Source organism: Cololabis saira, chromosome 14 (genome assembly GCF_033807715.1).
Source record: "Cololabis saira isolate AMF1-May2022 chromosome 14, fColSai1.1, whole genome shotgun sequence".
NCBI classification, from domain to species: domain Eukaryota; kingdom Metazoa; phylum Chordata; class Actinopteri; order Beloniformes; family Belonidae; genus Cololabis; species Cololabis saira.
This window is the reverse complement of record NC_084600.1, coordinates 28,788,222-28,808,329: the sequence shown is the minus strand read 5'-3', so window position 1 is coordinate 28,808,329 and position 20,108 is coordinate 28,788,222. Positions and strand designations below refer to the sequence as shown.

Here is a 20,108-nt window from a genome sequence, read left to right as displayed (position 1 = left end):
CGAATGTCCAGCACTTTTGGGCATCCTGCAGTGGACAAGAATGGGACAATATCCCTCTCCTGAAACTCAGCAGCTGGACTCCTCATTTGTTTACAGACAGTTGTTAAACAAAGACACACAACAGTAAACATGAGAAATTCAAACTTTTTTGAGATGTGATATATATGATAATACTTTATTGAGATGGCAAAATGTCTCAGTTTCAACATCTGGAATGTAGTTCATGTGTTATTGGGAGTAAAATATGGGTAGGATATGGGATTCGCAAATCAGTGCAGTCTGTTTTTGTTTCACACAGCATCCCAACTTTTTTTGGAGTTAGCATTATAAAAGGTGCCTTAATTTTTTTCTGACATAATTTACAGAAAAATTAGGCTGAATAAGCCATAAAGACATATAGAATAATAGTTATTTCATATTCCAATAATATCACAACCTAAAGGACATGTGAATTTTAAATTAAAAGTGATATGTTAGATATTACCCTGATTCGGGATTTACAAATGTTTAAAGTTGGAGCCTATATTTTGTATTGATGTATTTTCTTGATTGACGACCGTGACGCATTATTACCGTTGATGGAAACGTGAGCATGTTTTTATAAGGACTTATTCAAAATAAAATATTTTTTTAATAAAGTAACTGATGTAAATATAGTGTATTTTCAGGGAGCAGAGCACTAGAAATAATTATTAAAAAGGTTAATCTTTGTCTCGTAGTTCACGCGAGACTTCACGAGAGGATAAGTTGAGGGAACATGGCGGCGTCTCATCTGCTGAAGGTAGGACCCTGCTCGGCTCACAAATGTCTCTTTAACGTTCTCCGGGATGCTTGTCATGGTTTTACCGGGACATCTACGTTTAGCCCCAACCTCCACGAGCAGCTCACGGCGCCAGCACACGACTGCGCTGTCGACTCCAGCTGGAGAAGTTAAGTTACATCAGCTAACATTAGCCACTGATCAGTGATTTAGCTGCTAGACAGAAGAGCTACAAGAACCAGAGAGCAGAGAGAAGCGGGCAGGTGGGAGGTGCTGGGGGCTCGCAGGTAACACACACGGGCAGGAGGCGTGGAGGTAAATCCACCTCCGGTTCAGTCTGTGCAGACGGCAGGAGAGGTCCTCACATCTGTCCTCACATCTGTCCTCAGCAGTACTGAGTAGTACAGTCTGCAGCTGCACACACTGTTTCTGCAGCTGGACACACTGTTTCTGCAGCTGGACACACTCATTCTGCAGCCGCAGGAGCAGCTGTACCCTAACCCTTAACTAGTACTAGTACTAGACCCTATCTACTAGTACCAGAGCCTAACTACTATTACTAGACCCTAACTACTAGTACCAGAGCCTAACTACTATTACTAGACCCTAACTACTAGTACCAGACTCTAATTACTAGTACCAGACCCTAACTACTAGTACTAGACTCTAACTACTAGTACTAGACTCTAACTACTAGTACTAGATCCTAATTACTAGTACTAGACTCTAATTACTAGTACCAGACCCTAACTACTAGTACTAGACCCTATCTACTAGTATTAGACTCTAACTACTAGTACTAGACCCTAACTACTAGTACTAGACCCTATCTACTAGTATCAGACTCTAATTACTAGTACCAGACCCTAACTACTAGTACTAGACTCTAACTACTAGTACTAGACCCTAACTACTAGTACTAGACTCTAACTACTAGCACTAGACCCTAACTACTAGTACTAGACTCTAACTACTAGTACTAGATCCTAATTACTAGTACTAGACTCTAATTACTAGTACCAGACCCTAACTACTAGTACTAGACCCTAACTACTAGTACTAGACCCTAACTACTAGTACTAGACCCTAACTACTAGTACTAGACCCTAACTACTAGTACCAGACCCTAACTACTAGTACTAGCCCCTAACTACTAGTACTAGCCCCTAACTACTAGTACTAGACTCTAATTACTAGTACTAGACTCTAACTACTAGTACTAGACTCTAACTACTAGTACTAGACCCTATCTACTAGTACTAGACTCTACTAGTACCAGACACTAATTACTAGTACCAGACCCTAACTACTAGTACTAGAGCCTAACTACTAGTACCAGACCCTATCTACTACTACTAGACCCTAACTACTACTACCACTAGTACTAGACCCCTAACTAGAATAGAAAGCCTTTATTATCATTATACTGGTACAATGAGATTAGGCAGCAGCTCCGTAAAAGTGCACACATGTAAAGACTACAAACAAAATGAAAAACAGGAAACATAAATATATATATATAGACTATAAAAAAAGAGTGAATGAGAGGATACAAATGCACATGTACTACTAGTACTAGACCCTAACTACTACTACCACTATTACTAGACCCCTAACTACTACTAGTACTAGACCCTAACTACTACTACCACTACTAGACCCCTAACTACTACTAGTACTAGACCCTTAACTACTACTAGTACTAGACCCTAACTACTACTACCACTATTACTAGACCCCTAACTAGTAGAACAACTATGACACTGGTAGTACAATGATGGAATAAACAGTGCTCGAGTTACAGAGATGTAAACCAGTTGTACACTGCCTGATTTAAAATAATAATAATGATTATTATTATTATTAAGTAGTGACCTGGAATTGACTAAACAAGCAGGCAAAGTCCTCGACACCCTGCTGATTGAGTTTTACCTGCAAGATGTTTTTTAACCTTTTATTTATGCCCTGACTAGCTTCTCCTCCCTTTTAACCAATGTTCTTCAAGACCTAAAAGTGTATTTGTCTCATTTTCAGTTATTTACTCACGACATGCAGTGAAATGTTACCTGGAACCACCTTGAAACCTCATGTGCATATTAGAGATGTTTCAACAACAGTTTGTTTTTCTTTCCGGCTACAATTCCAGTTTTGGGGATTTTGGTTTAATCTTTATTATAACAAATGAAATGGATATTTAATAAAGAAATTAGAATCAGCAAATGAGTATCTATTAAACGAAGAGAAGTTTCTGAGTTTTACTTCCAACACCCCGACTCCAGATGTTCAGTCACACGGTGAAATCCAGCATTTTCAACGACCAGCAGTCGCCGGTCGCCTATGAGTTCTGAAGATTTGTCCATCAGGGTTCTGTTTATCAATTTATTTATTTGAGGAAGTCACCATTTTCCTGGTTAGAATTTACTGCTAAAATGATGCCACATTGTCAGTTTTATTCTAGCTCACTAGCTGATTATAACAACACAAGTGCAAGAATTTCAAAGGCGCTGTTGAGTAACTTTCTATTCTTGCTTTTTTGAGCAACTAGAAATAATTGAGATCCTGTTTATAGGTAACATGGTGTCGGATTGTCCACAGATGTAAATAATTACCGAAACCCTTATTATAGGCCATATCTGAGAGTATTTCAGATACCGGTGTAGCTGTATCGGACAAGATCTAGTGCATCTTTTAACATTCACTAGAAAAGTACAATATTGTGGGTCAAGAAGTAGACAGAAAAAGTTTAAAAAGAACTAGAAAACATGCTTAAAATAAACAGAATAGAAATGTATAACCTTAAAAATATACTACACAGTGTAAGTGATCTTATACAGTTATGGCAGTCAAACGTGATGTTGTGCATTACATGTCTAATGACGATGTGTAAAACGTCCAGCACCGGTAGAGACGGAGAAGTGCGACCTGGTTGAGGAACCTGGGCCAAGAGATCCTGGATGATTCTGATGGCTCTGCTCCAGCAGCGCCGGGTGCAGATATCCTGCAGAGAGGGCAGATCACGTCTAATGCAGCGCTCGGCTGCTTTGATCACTCTCTGCAGGGATTTATGTGATGTATTGCTCGTAGTCGATGATTGGATCAGTATCAGCTTGTCATTGAGGCCACTAATCCTAACCAGGTGTGTTAGAGCAGAGCAACAACTATATATGCAATCTATCATTTTCAACTGGGATATTTCCTGATAATATGAAAACAGCAAAAGTAATTCCACTCTATAAAAATGGAGATAAACATGTTTTTTCCAACTACAGACCAGTATCCTTGCTTCCACAATTTTCAAAAATATTAGAGAAATTATTTGTAGTTAGGTTAGATACATTTATAGACAGATACAATGTTTTAAACAATGGTCAGTATGGATTTAGAACCAATCACTCCACATCAATGGCACTTATGGAATTAACTGAAGAAATTTGCACTGCAATTGATAAGAGACATTTTTTTGTAAGTATTTTTGTTGACCTCAAAAAAGCCTTTGATACCATAAATCACACCATACTTCTAAAAAAATTGAGCAAATACGGTATCAGAGGGGTGGCACATCAATGGGTCTCAAGCTACTTAGAGAATAGAAAGCAGTATGTGCAGATAAATAATGTCAAATCTGAATCACAATTTATTAAGTGTGGCGTACCTCAGGGGTCGGTTCTTGGGCCAAAACTGTTTATTTTGTATATTAATGATTTTGTTTATGTTTCCAAACTGCTCAAATGTATTTTGTTTGCAGACGACACTACTTTATGTTATTCTGGGGAAGATGTAACATATGTGTTGAATGTGGTTAAAAAGGAATTTAAAAAAATAAAAACATGGTTTGAGGTAAATAAATTATCAGTGAATCTTGAAAAAACAAACTTCATGATATTTAGTAACAGAAAAAGAGAAACGGACTCTTCAATTAATATAGATGGTATTGAAATTAATAGAGTAAGAGAAACCAAGTTTTTGGGTGTCATGCTGGATGAGAATTTGAATTGGAAATCACATATCAATTATACAAAGATAAAAATATCAAAAACAATTGCTCTGTTACACAAAGTTAAGGATTTATTGGACAACAAAGCAATGTACATTTTATATAACACTCTGATTGTTCCATATCTGACCTACTGTGTTGAAGTTTGGGGAAATGCCTGTAAAACATATATTCAATCAATTTTCATTCTGCAAAAAAGAGCCATAAGGATAATTAGTAGAAAACGATATAGAGATCCAACAAATCCATTATTCCTTCAGTTAAATTTGTTGAAATTTCATGAATTAGTAGACTATAGTATTCTGCAAATTATGTTTAAAGCTCATAAAAAAACTTTACCAATCAACATTCAGAAAAGATTTGAAAAAAGAAAAAGCAAGTATAACTTAAAAGGAACAGAGATTTTTATAAAACCAAGATGCAGGACAAAATTGATGGAACGTTGTGTTTCTGTGAAAGGAATCAATTTATGGAACAATCTGAATAAAGAAAACAAAGAATCCAAATCAAACATTACATTTAAAAGAACAATTAAAACCTGTATGTTAAGGAAATATAACGAAAAATGTTGAGTTTGATTGACATACCCGTAGGCGGTGGTAATTTTATTTTAATGTTATTTTAATTTTATTTTAGTTGTTTTTATTCACTTAGTTTTTTGTTTTTTTAATTATTATTAATTTATGTTATTTGTGAAAGGGGCAGATCAGATAAGATTCTTCTTCTTTCTGCTCCTTTTCATTCATAAGTTAGGAACATTTGTATTTGTGTTTGTATTAAATTGTTTTGTTTTTTTGAATGAAATAAAGAATAAAGAAAAGAAGAAAAAAGAACATCTAAAACGTGCAGGAGAGTAGATCCTGAGGATCAGGTGTGGAGAAGAAGACTACGTCAAACAACCATGCCTGTGGTCGAAAAGATATTTCTGTGCTTCTGGGCGGTTTTAAGTGTCCGTTGGCACCAAGCAAGCAGGAGCACTAAGGAGATTACAAGAACTGCTTCAGAACTCTCCAACAAGGTTTTAATACCTGCAAGCATGGTGGTGAACTTCAAAAAAATAATCTTGAAAGATCTTACTTGGATATCACTTTAAGATCTGGTGCCGGTTTCAGAAAGTAGGTTCAACAAACTCAGGCTTCAAATACGAATTCGGAGTCAATAAACCCTTCTGCTCCAAAAAACAGAGTTGGTTCTGTCCACTCTGAGTATGTTGAGTTGAGCCCATGCACTGTGTTTTTAAAAGGCATTGTCCACGGAGCTCCATTAACATGAGTCACCATGGCAACGCCAAGTAAATGGAAGAAAGCCTCCCACTCTTCTTTATCAGGATTGCAGCTTTTATTGCATTCATGCAGTTCATTTCTGCAGAAGTAACACAGCTACAACCATGGAGGAAGAAAGTTGACGTGCGAGAAATTAGAAAGTAATATCTAAATATTTAGTTACTGTTATCATGTGGTATGTTGATAATTGATGTAAAGACATGCAATTAAAGATGACGACTGAGTTTTGGTCTTTTTTCATGTGAAGTTACTACAAGTGATATTTATGATGGATTAAATTTTAAAGGATAAGATCTTGTACTGTATGTATGTAACGGTAATGCGCCAGGTAATCTGTTACGTACTTGGCTGATGCAAATGCAACCATTCATACTTTTTACACTTTAATCTCAGATGTGTTGCTTTTATTTTGATACCAGATTTAGTCAAATACACCTTGTGGTTGCAGAGATTTACTTGTTTTAAACTAAGTATGCAGTCATTGAGCAGTAATTTCAAAAACAGACTCATTTAGGTTTTTCGTGAATTGATTTCACTTACTTGACCAGTTTGACAACACTTCAGACTAAACTCACTGAATTAAAAACATGTTAAAGAACTGAGAAATAGGTTATTTTACAAAAGAAAAGAAAACACTGCAAACATTGGATGGTAAGGTGGTGTATGATAAAATGAAGGTATGGACCTGTGCTCATGAAGGATGGCATCCTGGGATTCTGCACCCTGAAACTTGGTCCGAACTAAAGATTTAAAACCAGAATTTATTCAGCATTTCAGCATCCATTTTGATCTCATCAGGCTGTTTTGATTTTTTTTTGTTGTGTATTATGTGCCACACTAAAATAAATGAATGAATTTATTGTAACGGTCACTTTTGCTTGAAAGACCACTTGCAGATTAATTTTTAACTTGGCATCTTCTAGAAGAAGTCGAGGTTGGCATTAGAAAAAACACTCCACACTACATGAAAGCCAGCTCAGCCTCAGAGGTCCTTGTCAGAGACAGTTAGACCTCTCCCCTCAACGTCGATGTCATGTGATTCACGTTACATTCGTACCTAACTTGTTAACGATGACTTTCTTCTCTGGATAAAGCTATAGAACTGCTTTATGTTATGTCCAGTCACTGGTGAATAGTTTTTGGATGTTTAGATTTCTGTATCTTTTTTTTTTATTGGAACAATCCTTTCTGGAAACTTTTATTATTTTTCATCACAGAAAAGATAAATCCTCAAGGTAAATGTTTAACATCCGGATATCAAAGACGGAACCTTGAAGCAGCTTTTGCCCAGTATAAGTAATCATATTCCAATATAAGTTTAATGATTAGTTCTTCTCCAGTCAAGGACTGTTTAGCTGAGCTCCCTCCTGTTTGTTTCCAGAACAAAGGCTCCCTACAGTTTGAGGATAAATGGGACCTGATGCGCCCCATCGTTCTGAAGCTGCTGCGGCAGGAGTCCGTCACCAAACAGCAGTGGTTTGACCTCTTCTCGTGAGTTTTCTGCCACCTTTTGCTCACCATTTCAGCTGTTGGATGAGTATGTGCATGGTGACGTTGTCCGTCCTCTTTGTTTCCAGAGATGTTCATGCTGTTTGCCTCTGGGACGACAAGGGTCCAGCTAAGATCCACCAAGCTCTGAAAGAGGACATCTTAGATTTCATCAAACAAGCACAAGCAGTAAGACGGCAGTGTTAACCTTCGCTTAATGGTCCCTTATTTGTTTGTTTTTTAAAGTACTATGCTGTGTCGGGAACACAGGCAGGATGGCATCACATTAAATTCTGGGGCTCTGAACCTCAGTCCTGCCCTGGGAGTTAATAACCGAGGTGTAATAGAGTCGAAACGAAAGCTGCGTGAACTGGCGATCCGAAAGGTGTAAGCGGGACACGAGGTCTGTTGTAAACTCTGCAGAGGCGATGGAAACCATCAGCACATCGTGGAGACGGTGGGAGAGGACCCGATGTACGAGCAGGATTGAGACCACGACGGTCAGAGAGGCAGAGTCTGGCTGTTACGACAAACTGTGTCACTCTTGGGGCTCTAACCTTTCAGAACCCTGTTGCTGGGCTTCGCCCCTTGGAAGAGCCTCCATCTGAGCGTAGGGTACTTTATTCAGCCGAGTGCTGAACAAAGTAGTGGCCAGAGACAACGGGGACTGTTATAGGGAGTGCGAAGGCGAGGGAAGGGAGAGATCGGGGTGAATGCACAGTTGGAGTGGAGGCAGAATGAAGGGATGATCTCCTGTACGTCTTTAAACTGGAGGAGGAGGCTTAACGGCTCTAAACGAAGATACATCTGTGTAGAAGTCTTCTCAACATCTGCAGTGTCTACAGGGGCGTCACATATTCAACATCATCCCACCCTCTCCCTCATCAGAGTCGCAGGGGCCCGCTGGCGCTTATCCGTGTTATCTGAATTAAAAACAAATATACACGTCATCCAAAGCACTTTTGAATGATCCTCTAAGAGAATTAACAAATAGAATCATGTTTAACCGAGTAGCTTCAAAGCTAAGACATGTTGATTTGTTAAATCTTCTGTTACCTATCCCCCCTCTTTCCTTGCATCTGTCCTTGACTCCTCTACTTGGATCTCTGGTCCAAAGAGTGAGAGGAGGAGAGGAAACAAGGAGGCACTGAATAATAATCTTTGGGTTACTTTCGTAAGTCCAGTTTTCTCAATAGTATGAGGATGGAGTTCTTCACCTGATATCTAGGGCTAACAATGTCCTGACCCCGTGTGTAAGACAAGAAAGTTCACCTTCACTTTGATAAAATGTTATTCTGAGACGAGCCGGACCGTCACTAACGCAGGATTGTCCGTGGCTCTTGTGACAAAGCAGCAGATCTTGTAATTCAGATCTATTGTTTAACTACCTGTTATCAGCTGAACGCTGCAGGTTACACGTGGATCCTGAGTTGTTTCTCACCCTCTCAAAGCGGGTGCTGAGCCACCAGGATGACACGGCGCTGTTGAAGGCCTACATCGTGGAGTGGAGGAAGTTCTTCACGCAGTGCGACATCCTGCCCAAACCCTTCTGCCAGCTGGAGATCACTCTGATGGGTAAGCAGGGGAGCAACAAGAAGTCCAACGTGGAGGACAGCATCGTCCGCAAGGTGAGAAGAGCAGCAGCGCCAGCTTTCTCCCCTGTGACCCAGAGGGATTAAGATTATTTCTCTATGTTTCTGTCATCACCCTGCAGCTCATGCTGGACACGTGGAACGAGTCCATCTTCTCCAACATTAAAAACAGGTTACAGGACAGTGCCATGAAGCTCGTACACGCCGAGAGGCTGGGGGAAGCCTTTGACTCCCAGCTGGTCATCGGAGTGCGAGAGTCTTACGGTGAGAGATGCGGAGGCACGGGTCACTAGACGGCAGCTTCGTCATCTTTCAGAGTGTCTTCATGTTATTGTTGTCCCTGTTGTACATTTGTTCTGCACCCCGCTGCAAATATGAAAATAGAAGGTTCAGGCTCCATAAGGGATCTTTACAAGGATGGGCAGAGTCCTGGTAGTCTAAATGTGTTTTCTTTGTTTGTTTTTGTGAGCAGTGAATCTGTGCTCCAACCCTGACGACAAGCTGCAGATCTACAGGGACAACTTTGAGAAAGCTTACATGGATTCGACTGAGAGGTTTTACAGAACACAAGCGCCGTCCTACCTCCAGCAGAACGGAGTCCAGAACTACATGAAATATGTGAGCTTCACTCAATTCCACCTTATTTCACTGAACACCGAAGTCCTGACGTTATTTTGATCCTGTGAGATTGTGTCACGTCAGTGATTCAGTGATCTGCAGGCGGGATTCTTCGTCATCATAATTATGGCACATGCAGCACATATTGTTGTGATATTATATCACAACTTTAGGCAGAAATTTTAATAGTTAAGAAAAATAAAAATTATACATATATATATAATTATTATTATATTTTTTATTTTTTTAATAAATAAACCGGAAGCCTCTGATTAGACACATAACCAACATTTCAAACGCTGATGGAGTTTTAGTGCACCTTTTTAAAGGGTTGAAAAACTTACTTTCAGAAAAACAAGAGCACGTTTTAAACGTATATGCATTCAGAAAGCTTGCTCTTAAATCAAGTTCATCCTACACTTTACAGATGAATAGTGCTTCAGTTCTTTGCTTTCAGGTCTACTCGATACAATATAATATATATTTCTAATCAACCATTTAACTGTAAATAATATCTTAACACTTCATCTACTATGGCATTTCCACATTTTGGTGGATGTGAAACTACATTTTTTAAAACCATTCAAAGTATCTTTTTTTCTTGGTTTTTCTCCCACTAGGGGAGTATTAGTGAGCATTAGAGGGCAGTATAGTACCTGGCGTTGTTTGTCATAACTGATTGGGGTCGTGTTCTGGTCTCTGGACAGATCCTAGACACAATTGTGTTGTAATAGACGCTAAATGAATGAAATTGAAAATTATATTAAACAATAATGGTGTGTAAACACTGTCACCAGGCTGATTCGAAGCTGAGGGAAGAGGAGAAACGAGCTCTGCGATATCTGGAGACGAGGCGCGACTGTAACTCCGTACAAGCAGTGAGTTGGACTCGAACCCTGAGAGTTTAGACCCAAGTCGGTTAGAAAAGCTGTACTGTAGTTTGTTTGTCATGTTCTCAGAAGGACTAAAGTAAATATGAGGCTAATTTCTCCCACTGCACCCATATTTTCACAGCTAAACCACATGTTTATAAATAAGCCAGAATAAATGTAACTGCTGCACTACTTTTTACAGAAATGATGATGTATGTTTCTCATCACTAGTTGAAAGGAAACACCAAGTAATGATCCCAGGATACTGAGTTGTTTCTTTATAACAGCTGTATTTCTGACATCTAGTTAATGGAGTGTTGCGTCAATGCGCTGGTGACGTCGTTTAAAGAAACCATCCTGGCTGAGTGTCCCGGTATGATCAAAAGAAACGAGACGGAGAGTGAGTATGTCAGCCCCACCAAAGGCTCGGTCAGATCCATTTGCTAGTGTACAACGTGTCACCGTGAATTATGAGGAGAGGCCTTGAAACTGCTCATCAGAAACCTTTAGGGGTGACGCTGCGAGCTGTCCAGGTGTCTTTAGCTCTGTGATTCACTTGCAATAAATGACTTCCATGCCAAAGCTACTGCTGATGTGGCTTTGGCAGTGAAAGAGAACCCTAAATACCGATCCCTGTCCAGTCAGTCGGCACATCTCTGCTCTGAACTGTTTCTGCAACATACAAGAGGCAATCAGCATTTTATCTTAACGTCCGGGTTTTGTCTCAGACTCGTTGCAGTTCCTTGACTGGCCGCTAAAGGCTGGTGTTGTATGAAGTTCAAATGTAAATCACAGCTATAGAATATTTTAATTTTAAATTACGTTGGATAAAATGTTTCTAATGAAGATTTCTGCCTGGTTTCACCTGTGTATTGAAGTTGCATCGGTATCTATAGTGGATTGTGTAAGAGTGTCTTTCTCGTTCTGATTAAATGCATAAACGTTGTCAACAGCAATGGATTTTAAAGTAGCCGGTTTTCTGCTTGTTGCATAATATGCTGCCAAATTAAAGCTCAGCTCATCACTTCTGGCGCTGATTACACTTCTGCTGCTAAAGAGATGAGTTTGGTAACAAAGCAGCCTTATCTAGAGATTACTAATCCGTATGTCCCCCCCTCCCCTGGCAGAGTTGCATCTGATGTTCTCCCTGATGGATAAGGTGCCCAGCGGCATCGATCCGATGCTGAAGGACCTGGAGGAGCACATCATGAGTGCAGGCCTGGCAGATATGGTGGCCTCAGCAGAGACCATCACCTCTGTGAGTCACGGACACAACTAGATAAAACATTTGCACATCCCAGAAGGAAAGGTGTGGGGCTCAAGCACACCTGAGCAGCATAACGAACACGCAGTTGTTTAGATGCGGCTCACGTTCTTTGCTGCAGGACTCTGAGAAGTACGTGGAGCAGCTGCTGACCCTGTTCAACCGCTTCAGCCGGTTGGTGAAGGAGGCCTTTCAGGACGACCCCCGCTTCCTGACTGCAAGAGACAAGGCGAGTTCAACGTCTACCAGCACCGTCGTTAACGGCGGAGGAGCAGGAAATGTTCATGAGTCTTTATTCTTCCTCTTTGCAGGCCTATAAAGCGGTTGTGAACGACGCCACTATATTTAAATTAGAGCTTCCTCTGAAACAGAAAGGGTGAGAAAAGCCGCCTCTTTCAAATCCTGCTGGTTTTGTTTGGGCAGTGGAATCAGTCAGCATGTCTTTACAGGGTAGGGTTAAAAACCCAGCCTGAGTCCAAGTGTCCAGAGCTGCTGGCCAACTACTGCGACATGCTGCTGAGGAAGACGCCGCTCAGTAAGAAACTCACCTCTGACGAGATCGAGGCCAAGCTCAAGGAAGTGGTACGTTTAGGGAACCGTTAACCACATCCTCACCGATGGAACAAAGAAGACAGAAGTCAAGTGTTCATTCATCAACAGCTGACGTGTGTCTGTTTGCAGCTCTTGGTGCTGAAGTACGTCCAGAACAAAGATGTGTTCATGCGCTACCACAAAGCCCACTTGACCCGCCGTCTCATCCTGGACATCTCAGCCGACAGCGAGATCGAGGAGAACATGGTGGAGTGGCTCAGGGTACGTGAACGTGTTAATTGACTGATCAGATTATGAATTGCTCAGTAACTAACTGTTAGCTTTTGAAATTACCCCGAGATTGTTCGGGGCATTTGCCAACTCAAAAGAAGACGTTTAGAATTATTTATTCAACTTGACTGCTTCACTTTATGACCATCCCGTCGTCACCAACAGCCTTAATCAGCAAACTTCTCATGAGCACAACTCTGAGACTGTAACACATCGAGCAACTTTAAAACCTGAAAGGAAAAGAGGACATGAAGTTAGTTGATGAGAGGGAGGAGGGCGCAGAGGATGGTGTTGGATGGAGGCAGATGATAGAAAACGAGAGCTTTGCGATGGTGTACCGTATGATATGCTAGAGCAACCGCCAATTTCATTTGTTTCATTAAGCTGGGCGACCGCCCATTTCATCGAGTTTTAAAAAGCAACTTCTGAGGTATTTGGATTTTAGTCTCGGGAAAAACACGCCTTTGTGTTTCTGGTGGTGTGTTCAGTTTTCTCTGCTCCCTGTCGGCGTTCTGCCCAGATTACTTCACAAAGACACGTGCGCGCCCTCACAGCCGAGACGCCCCCCAGTGGACAGACAACTCTGAAAACCTGTGGCATCAACCAATCGCCATATTGACTGATGTCATTAAAAGAAACACGAGTGCTATTGTTCCTTAAAGAAGACGCGTGAAGAGAACCAACTAATAATCCCTTATTACATTTATTGACAGCTGATTTTGTCACAGATTTTTGTTGATTATTCGTCACAGCCCTGAATCATGTGACCACAACATGGCACAGAAATATTAATGGCATCACCGCGAAGTCGGTAAAAAAGAAACTTGAAACATTTATTCAGCCGTTATGAAGGAAATGAAGCTTTATTTTGTCCCAACAGGAAGTTGGGATGCCAGCTGACTACGTCAACAAGCTGGCCCGGATGTTTCAGGACATCAAGGTATCCGAGGACCTCAACCAGTCCTTCAAAGAGATGCATAAACACAACAAGCTCGCCTTACCAGGTAACCTTTAACGTTTTCACCCCCCTGAGCATCTGCTGAAGCCATTGGTTACTTTGGCATCAGACAGCAGAGGCAGAGATCAATATTAGTGATTTAAACAAGATAGCACATCAAAAACTGGTTTAACACCGATGTCGATCATAAATTAGATTATTAGTATCCGAATCAGCTCTCAGCTTTTCCCTGTTCCTCTCTGAAGGAGTTAAATAAAGCTAAATAAATAAAAGGAAATACATTTTCCTATTTTCTCTGTAATTTGTTTTTTTGTTAAAAAAAAGGTGGGGAAAATCAACTTTGTCGGCCACTTTCTGGGACATTCGGTGCTACATTACTCCAGCTCTTCTTACAAAAATATAGATCGATGAACTTGAAATTAATCAAATAAAATGCAACAATAACATTTAATCCGTGCAAAGAAAATTACATGGTTGCATTATTATTTCTCCTTTAATGGGACATGTATTTTGTGAGAAGGTGAAGTTCAATTTAATTTTATTTATATAGCATCAATTACGATACAGGTTGTCTCCAGAGACCAGAACATGACCCCAGATCAATTATAACATAAACAACGGCAGGTAAAAACTCCCCTTTTAGGAGGGAAGAAACCGGGATCAGGACCTGGATCATAAGGGGGGACCCTCCTGCTGAAGACCAGCCTGGTAGAGCAGGAAAAGAGAGACAGGAAAGAGAGGATGACGAACAGAGAGGAGAAACACAGACATATCAGTATTAATGATCTGTTACTGGAGAACTAAGAGTTTTTTATACATATAAAACCTAATTCTGAAATGTTTAATCGTGTTTGTCTTCAGTTCTCAATCTTGTCTCATTTCTTTCTTAATTCTCCCTATAAAAGGATTTTACTCAGCTTTAACCGCCAATATGTATTCTTCTAAAATATCTGCGTTATTTGTTCTCTCAAGTCACATCGCGTACAGTCTGAAATAATTTAAACTAAGCTTCCTGCACCCCCCCTGCAGCGGACTCCGTCAACATAAAGATCCTGAATGCTGGAGCCTGGTCGAGGAGCAGCGAGAAGGTTTTCGTCTCCCTCCCCACAGAACTGGAGGACCTGATACCCGAGGTTGAAGACTTCTACAAGAAGAACCACAGCGGCAGGAAACTCCACTGGCACCACCTCATGTCCAACGGCATCGTGAGTGCAACCTTTGCAACACAACCCGACGTTTCAAATGTCGTCGTGGTGGCAAAATCAGAAGTGACCACTGCATTTAGCCAACGCTTGGTTAGCAGGAGCTATGTGCTCGTAGCTAAGCTTCGTCCTCGGGTCCTTTCAGACCGACCTGCACAAAAAACATACTCTGTTTAAAATATAAATGATTAAACTCTGTTAGGTCTTAAATCACAGCTCAGAAGTCAAGAAGACGTTTGATTGGCTGTTCATGGTAGAATCAGCAGCTGTGCATGGATGAAATGCTGCCTTTACAGCTAAGTTCATAGCAGTTGATACCAATGTCTGCTCTGAAGCACAAAAACGTGATTCTTCTTCATATCGAATCCCCTTCAAAATGAAACATGTCCGCTTTGTACAGTTCCCACCGTGATGCACACGTACAAGTATTTTTACTTTTTCTAGATAACTTTTAAGAACGAAGTGGGCCAGTACGACCTGGAAGTGACCACGTTCCAGCTGGCCGTGCTGTTCGCCTGGAACCAGAGGCCGAGGGAGCGGATCAGCTTTGAAAACCTCAAGCTGGCCACCGAGCTGCCCGACGCGGAGCTGCGGCGGACGCTCTGGGTAAACTCTGGTGATGCGGAGCTGGAGCCACAACGCTTGTGCTCACTTCTCACGCCTCTAACTTGTGTTTCTTCCCCCAGTCTCTGGTGGCGTTCCCCAAACTCAAGCGGCAGGTGCTGCTGTACGAACCGGTGGTGTCGTCCCCCAAAGACTTTGCAGAGGGAACGTTGTTCTATGTCAACCAGGAGTTCTCGCTCATGTAAGGAACGTTAAAGACGGCTGACGCCGCCACGGCTACGTCCGTCCAAATATCGGACACATTTAATGCAAATTATTTGTTTACACACGTTTTATGTTCCCTTTATTCTTTATTTAATAACCTGCTCCTATTATTTTTGAATATATCCACATCAGGGTACTTTTTAATTCACCCTCTTAAATCCTGTGGAAATGTTAAAAGCATACTTAGTATTGCCCAGTTTTGTTTTGTTTTTATTTGGGCTTCTCCTGGAGATTTTATTTGTCTTTTTAAAAAAGAAATGCTTATTTTCACCCAGAAAACGGAAATGAAAGCGGGTAGGGACTTTAGCATAACACTTCTGTGTTGAACAGTAAATTTGTACATTTACCAAATGTCCTTAAAAACAAGCTGTTGGGAGTTTGAACAACTCGTCCGTCTCCTTTAAGTCCTCTGATGATTCACTTTACAAATGCTGAAGCTGTTTTCAGCTTCTTGACCGTTGTTTCCCCGTTCGTCCACGTACTGACCAAGGTTTTGTATTTTCAATCCAAAATTTCAGCAAAAACTCAAAGGTTCAGAAAAGGGGGAAGATCAACCTGATTGGTCGGCTGCAGCTCACCACAGAGCGAATGAGAGAAGAGGAGAACGAGGGCATTGTCCAGCTCAGGATACTGAGAACGCAGGTATGACGACGGGCTCGCGGCGGCCGCCGTGAATAAACGGTTCCTGTTACCGAGACGACCGGCGTCTGAGCCGAACGTGTCCTCCCCCTGCCTCACTGTTGTCTTTGCTTGTCTTCCGTCTTCCTCCTCCTCCAGGAGGCCATCATCCAGATCATGAAGATGAGGAAGCGGATCAACAACGCCCAGCTGCAGACGGAGCTGGTGGAAATCCTAAAGAACATGTTTTTGCCACAGAAGAAGATGATCAAGGAGCAGATCGAGTGGCTGATAGATCACAAGTACATCAAGCGGGATGAGACGGATATAAACACCTTCATCTACATGGCGTAGCGCGGCCGCAGGACTCCTGTTTGAATTTGGTTTCAGTGGATCAGGCCTGATGGACACTAGAATACTTCCAGGCTCCCCGTCCTTCTATTTAAACGAAAATAAATCCCACCTCATGCAGGGAGGAATTAATTTAAAACTGTTTCAAAAAAGTTGAACTTCCTGCCTTAAACTTGTACAAGGAATAAAAAGGTAAACCTTGAAGCTGCAGCGGGGAGCACCGAATGGTCGTAGCTGTTTTTAGCGGAGGGGAGTTTCCTCTGCTGTCCAGATGAGGCTGATAAACGTCGGCGGCCTCTTCCTGATGACGCGGCGAGCCACGCGGGCGGCTGCTTCCTCTCCTGGTCGACGCTTGCACAAGTCTAAAGGCACGCTGACGGGAAGAGCTGAGCAACTCCACATATCAGCTGTCCACTTTTAATCCGTGTCAAATCCAGACAACTTGAACCAAACCGCTGCCCTCTCACCTCGGAGGCAACGCTGCTATCATCCACCTACTTTATCACGGAGCTGCGATGCAGCTGTGACTCGGCTGCCGTGGTTACAGTGATAAAACGCTCAATCTGGACACAGAATATAAAAAAGAGAAGCACTTCACAGTCGACAGGATCGGGGCGGCGTAGGAGGCAGCTCCGACCCCGCCGGGCCTCGGTTCCTGGGTGAACGTGGGGTCACTTGTCGCTGTGATCAGAGCCCCTCCACCAGACGTACCCAGGGACTGAGGGGGTGTGGGGGTCCGAGAGGTCAGCTCGTGTTCGGAGCAGCCCTCTCATCTGCAGGAAGCCTGGGAGAAGAGGCTGAGGACAGTGTTACAGAATACTACAGTTCAAAGCTATCAGAGTGTAACGTGAGATGTGAATAATGGAATGAATAAATAAACCGCACCTTATTACAAAACATGCAGACTTGTCATTCGTCATCGGGGGAGGGGTCACTTCACGAGTCCAGGCTGCAGCAACTTCCGGGATTTATTTTTCCTCAAATTGAAATGTTCGTGCAGCAAAAAACAAAAAAATCATGAAACTTCTTGACATGGTCCCTAGGGGAACTCCGTCCACGGTTGGTGCTGCGTTCTCTAATCCTGGGATTTCTCGTGTCCGAGCTGCAACCACGAGCTCTTTCAGAGGCTTGAACGTACAACCTCAATCCTAAATATGTCTGGACATCTAAAACAGGATGTGATTATCTGCAGATGTTATAATTGCATATTTAATGCACAGCAGAACATAGAACACTGTGAGTGAGGTGATGTTGAATTAAATGGCAGCAGCACTTCTGAAACGTTGGGACAGGACGACGTTTAGGGTTGCGTAGCATCCAGCAGTTATGGGAGACGTCCCGGTCTCGTCTGAGCTCTTTTGCGGTCCGGAGTGGTCGTCTGTAGTGTATTTTGCTGTTCGGTGAAAGTTCTGGACGGCAGACATGTCGGTGCAGCTCCTGGACCTGCTACAGAACTGCTACAAAGACGGTATGTGGTTTAACATCGTCTTGCTGGGAGAAGCAAGACCTTCCCCGAATACAGCATTCAGTACAGACGTTAGCCCTTTGAGGCGTCTGAACCTGACGGGACAAGTGACCTGCTCATCTTTGCTTCCAAAGCGGACTCTTCATACCCGGCCACATCACTTACCTCCTCATTGATCTAACAATCCCCACTAACGATCAATCACGGCCAACCATCGTCCAGGTGTGGAGTTCTTGTACTTCGTACTCTTCCCACCTCGTGTTGCCCGTGTCCCGACTCTTCTTGGAACATGTTGCCGCCAAAATATCCAAAAAGAGTGACTGTTAAATGTCTCATTTTAAACATCCGACATGTTTTATCTGTTGTATCGAGAAATGAATATGAATTTAAGGTTTGCAGATCATTGTTTTCTGTTTTTGTTTACATTTAACATGCAATCTTTTTACTTGGGATTTGGTTTGTGAACCGTGTTGGAGTTTTCTGTCCTGGAGATGAACCGGTCCTGGCGCGTGGAGGACTCGGCAGTATTAAAATAGGGAACTTTTGAACAGTAGATGGTGCTGGAGCTTTGATGAAGCTGAAATTGAAGTTGAACTACCCCAGAGTACCTGCCTGACTTACTGATACGGAGCATCAGTAAGTACTGTAGTCAGCAGCAGGTCCACGTTTTAATTACCAGAAACTTTGGAGGCATACTTGTGAAATTACAATTAGATGTGATACTTGGTTACTTTGATTTAAAATATAAATAATGATTAGTCAGTATACAAAAAGATGACTATTTTCCTCCATAATGATCTTACATTGTTCAGCACAGCGATCTAATATGTAAATAATCAAAAAAGGTTATAAATTAGCTCAAATTCAGTTGGCTGCAACCAAAATTCTAATCAAAAGTAGAAATATTGAATAAATGATAAATAAATTGATATTAGTACTCCCTCTGTTAATCCAATATTTTTTTGTGTAAAAAAAAAACAACAAAAAAATAATCTAATTTAAGCTATAATCTTAGGAAAATAAAACTCAGATGAACAGCATTATGTGCCATTATTCATGAAACGAAAATGAAGCCAGCAAATGTCCTCCAAAATCAGACATAAATACAAACATAAAGAAACCTTGGAGTTACCTCATGTTTTATGTCCTTATTAGCGTTAGAAGAAGAAGACTGAATAAGTGTAATTTATTTGCTCTAACTCCTGATGAAACGCAAATACACACCTTTGAACAGAAAAACCTCAAACCCACTATCAAGCATGGAGGTGGAGTGTTGATTATGTGGGTTTGACAGCCACAGAACCTCATAATAAATGACCCATGGATAAGTCCCCCTTAGTTACTGTTGCCAACTCATATCTTTACACTTTTACAGTGGAGACTGTTTAAAAAACCCAGCCAAACATGTTTTAGACAGATTTCTTTTCAATTCAAATCCAAAAGTAGATACGAGCACGTTCTCCCTGCTTTGGTGGTATCTTGTGGAGTTCACAGTTGATTTAAAGTCTGCAAGTATTCTCAAGGCAAATGTGAGGCCATCTGTGTCGCGGCGAAATCTCGGTTGGAGCTGCATCAAATCTCCACCAAAACGGCTAAATATGAACCAATCAAGAATGTTCTTGGCCGACTACAACCCTGCTGTACAACTTCAAACAGTGCTGACAGGTTATCTGTAATCCAGGAAACATCTGTATTAAGTTATTACTGCTGAAAGTGGATTTACATGGGGTACTTAGCATTACCCACGTGATTTAATGCATTCAAGTTACTTAAAAATCAACACCTGATTCTTACCCATGAAGAATTATTGTCATATACAATCTCAGATTGCTGGTTTTACCCAAGAAAGGGCTCTTGGATAAAATTGTTACAGGAAATGAACAAATGAGTTATTCATTTAATGTTAAACATGCAGATAAATTGTATTTGCACAGAAATATTCCAACAAGGTCTGGATCAGTTTTCAGCCCCTGTTGTCTTCACTGCATGTTCG

The 20,108-nt window shown here is 41.4% G+C and overlaps 1 protein-coding gene across 1 annotated transcript; it reads left to right on the top strand.

Annotated features, from left to right (window-relative positions):
• The first annotated feature begins 740 nt into the window (after window positions 1-740).
• LOC133459242 (cullin-5) lies at window positions 741-17,530 on the top strand. The gene is made up of 19 exons (XM_061739115.1): window positions 741-781; window positions 7,419-7,528; window positions 7,615-7,714; window positions 8,977-9,153; window positions 9,240-9,381; window positions 9,590-9,735; window positions 10,533-10,613; window positions 10,914-11,007; window positions 11,735-11,865; window positions 11,993-12,100; window positions 12,183-12,247; window positions 12,321-12,453; window positions 12,553-12,684; window positions 13,574-13,697; window positions 14,681-14,856; window positions 15,298-15,459; window positions 15,540-15,658; window positions 16,200-16,323; window positions 16,459-17,530. Exons 1-19 carry the CDS (start codon window positions 758-760, stop codon window positions 16,651-16,653), a joined length of 2,343 nt encoding a protein of 780 aa, XP_061595099.1. The 5' UTR covers window positions 741-757; the 3' UTR covers window positions 16,654-17,530.
• Window positions 17,531-20,108: the final 2,578 nt, after the last annotated feature.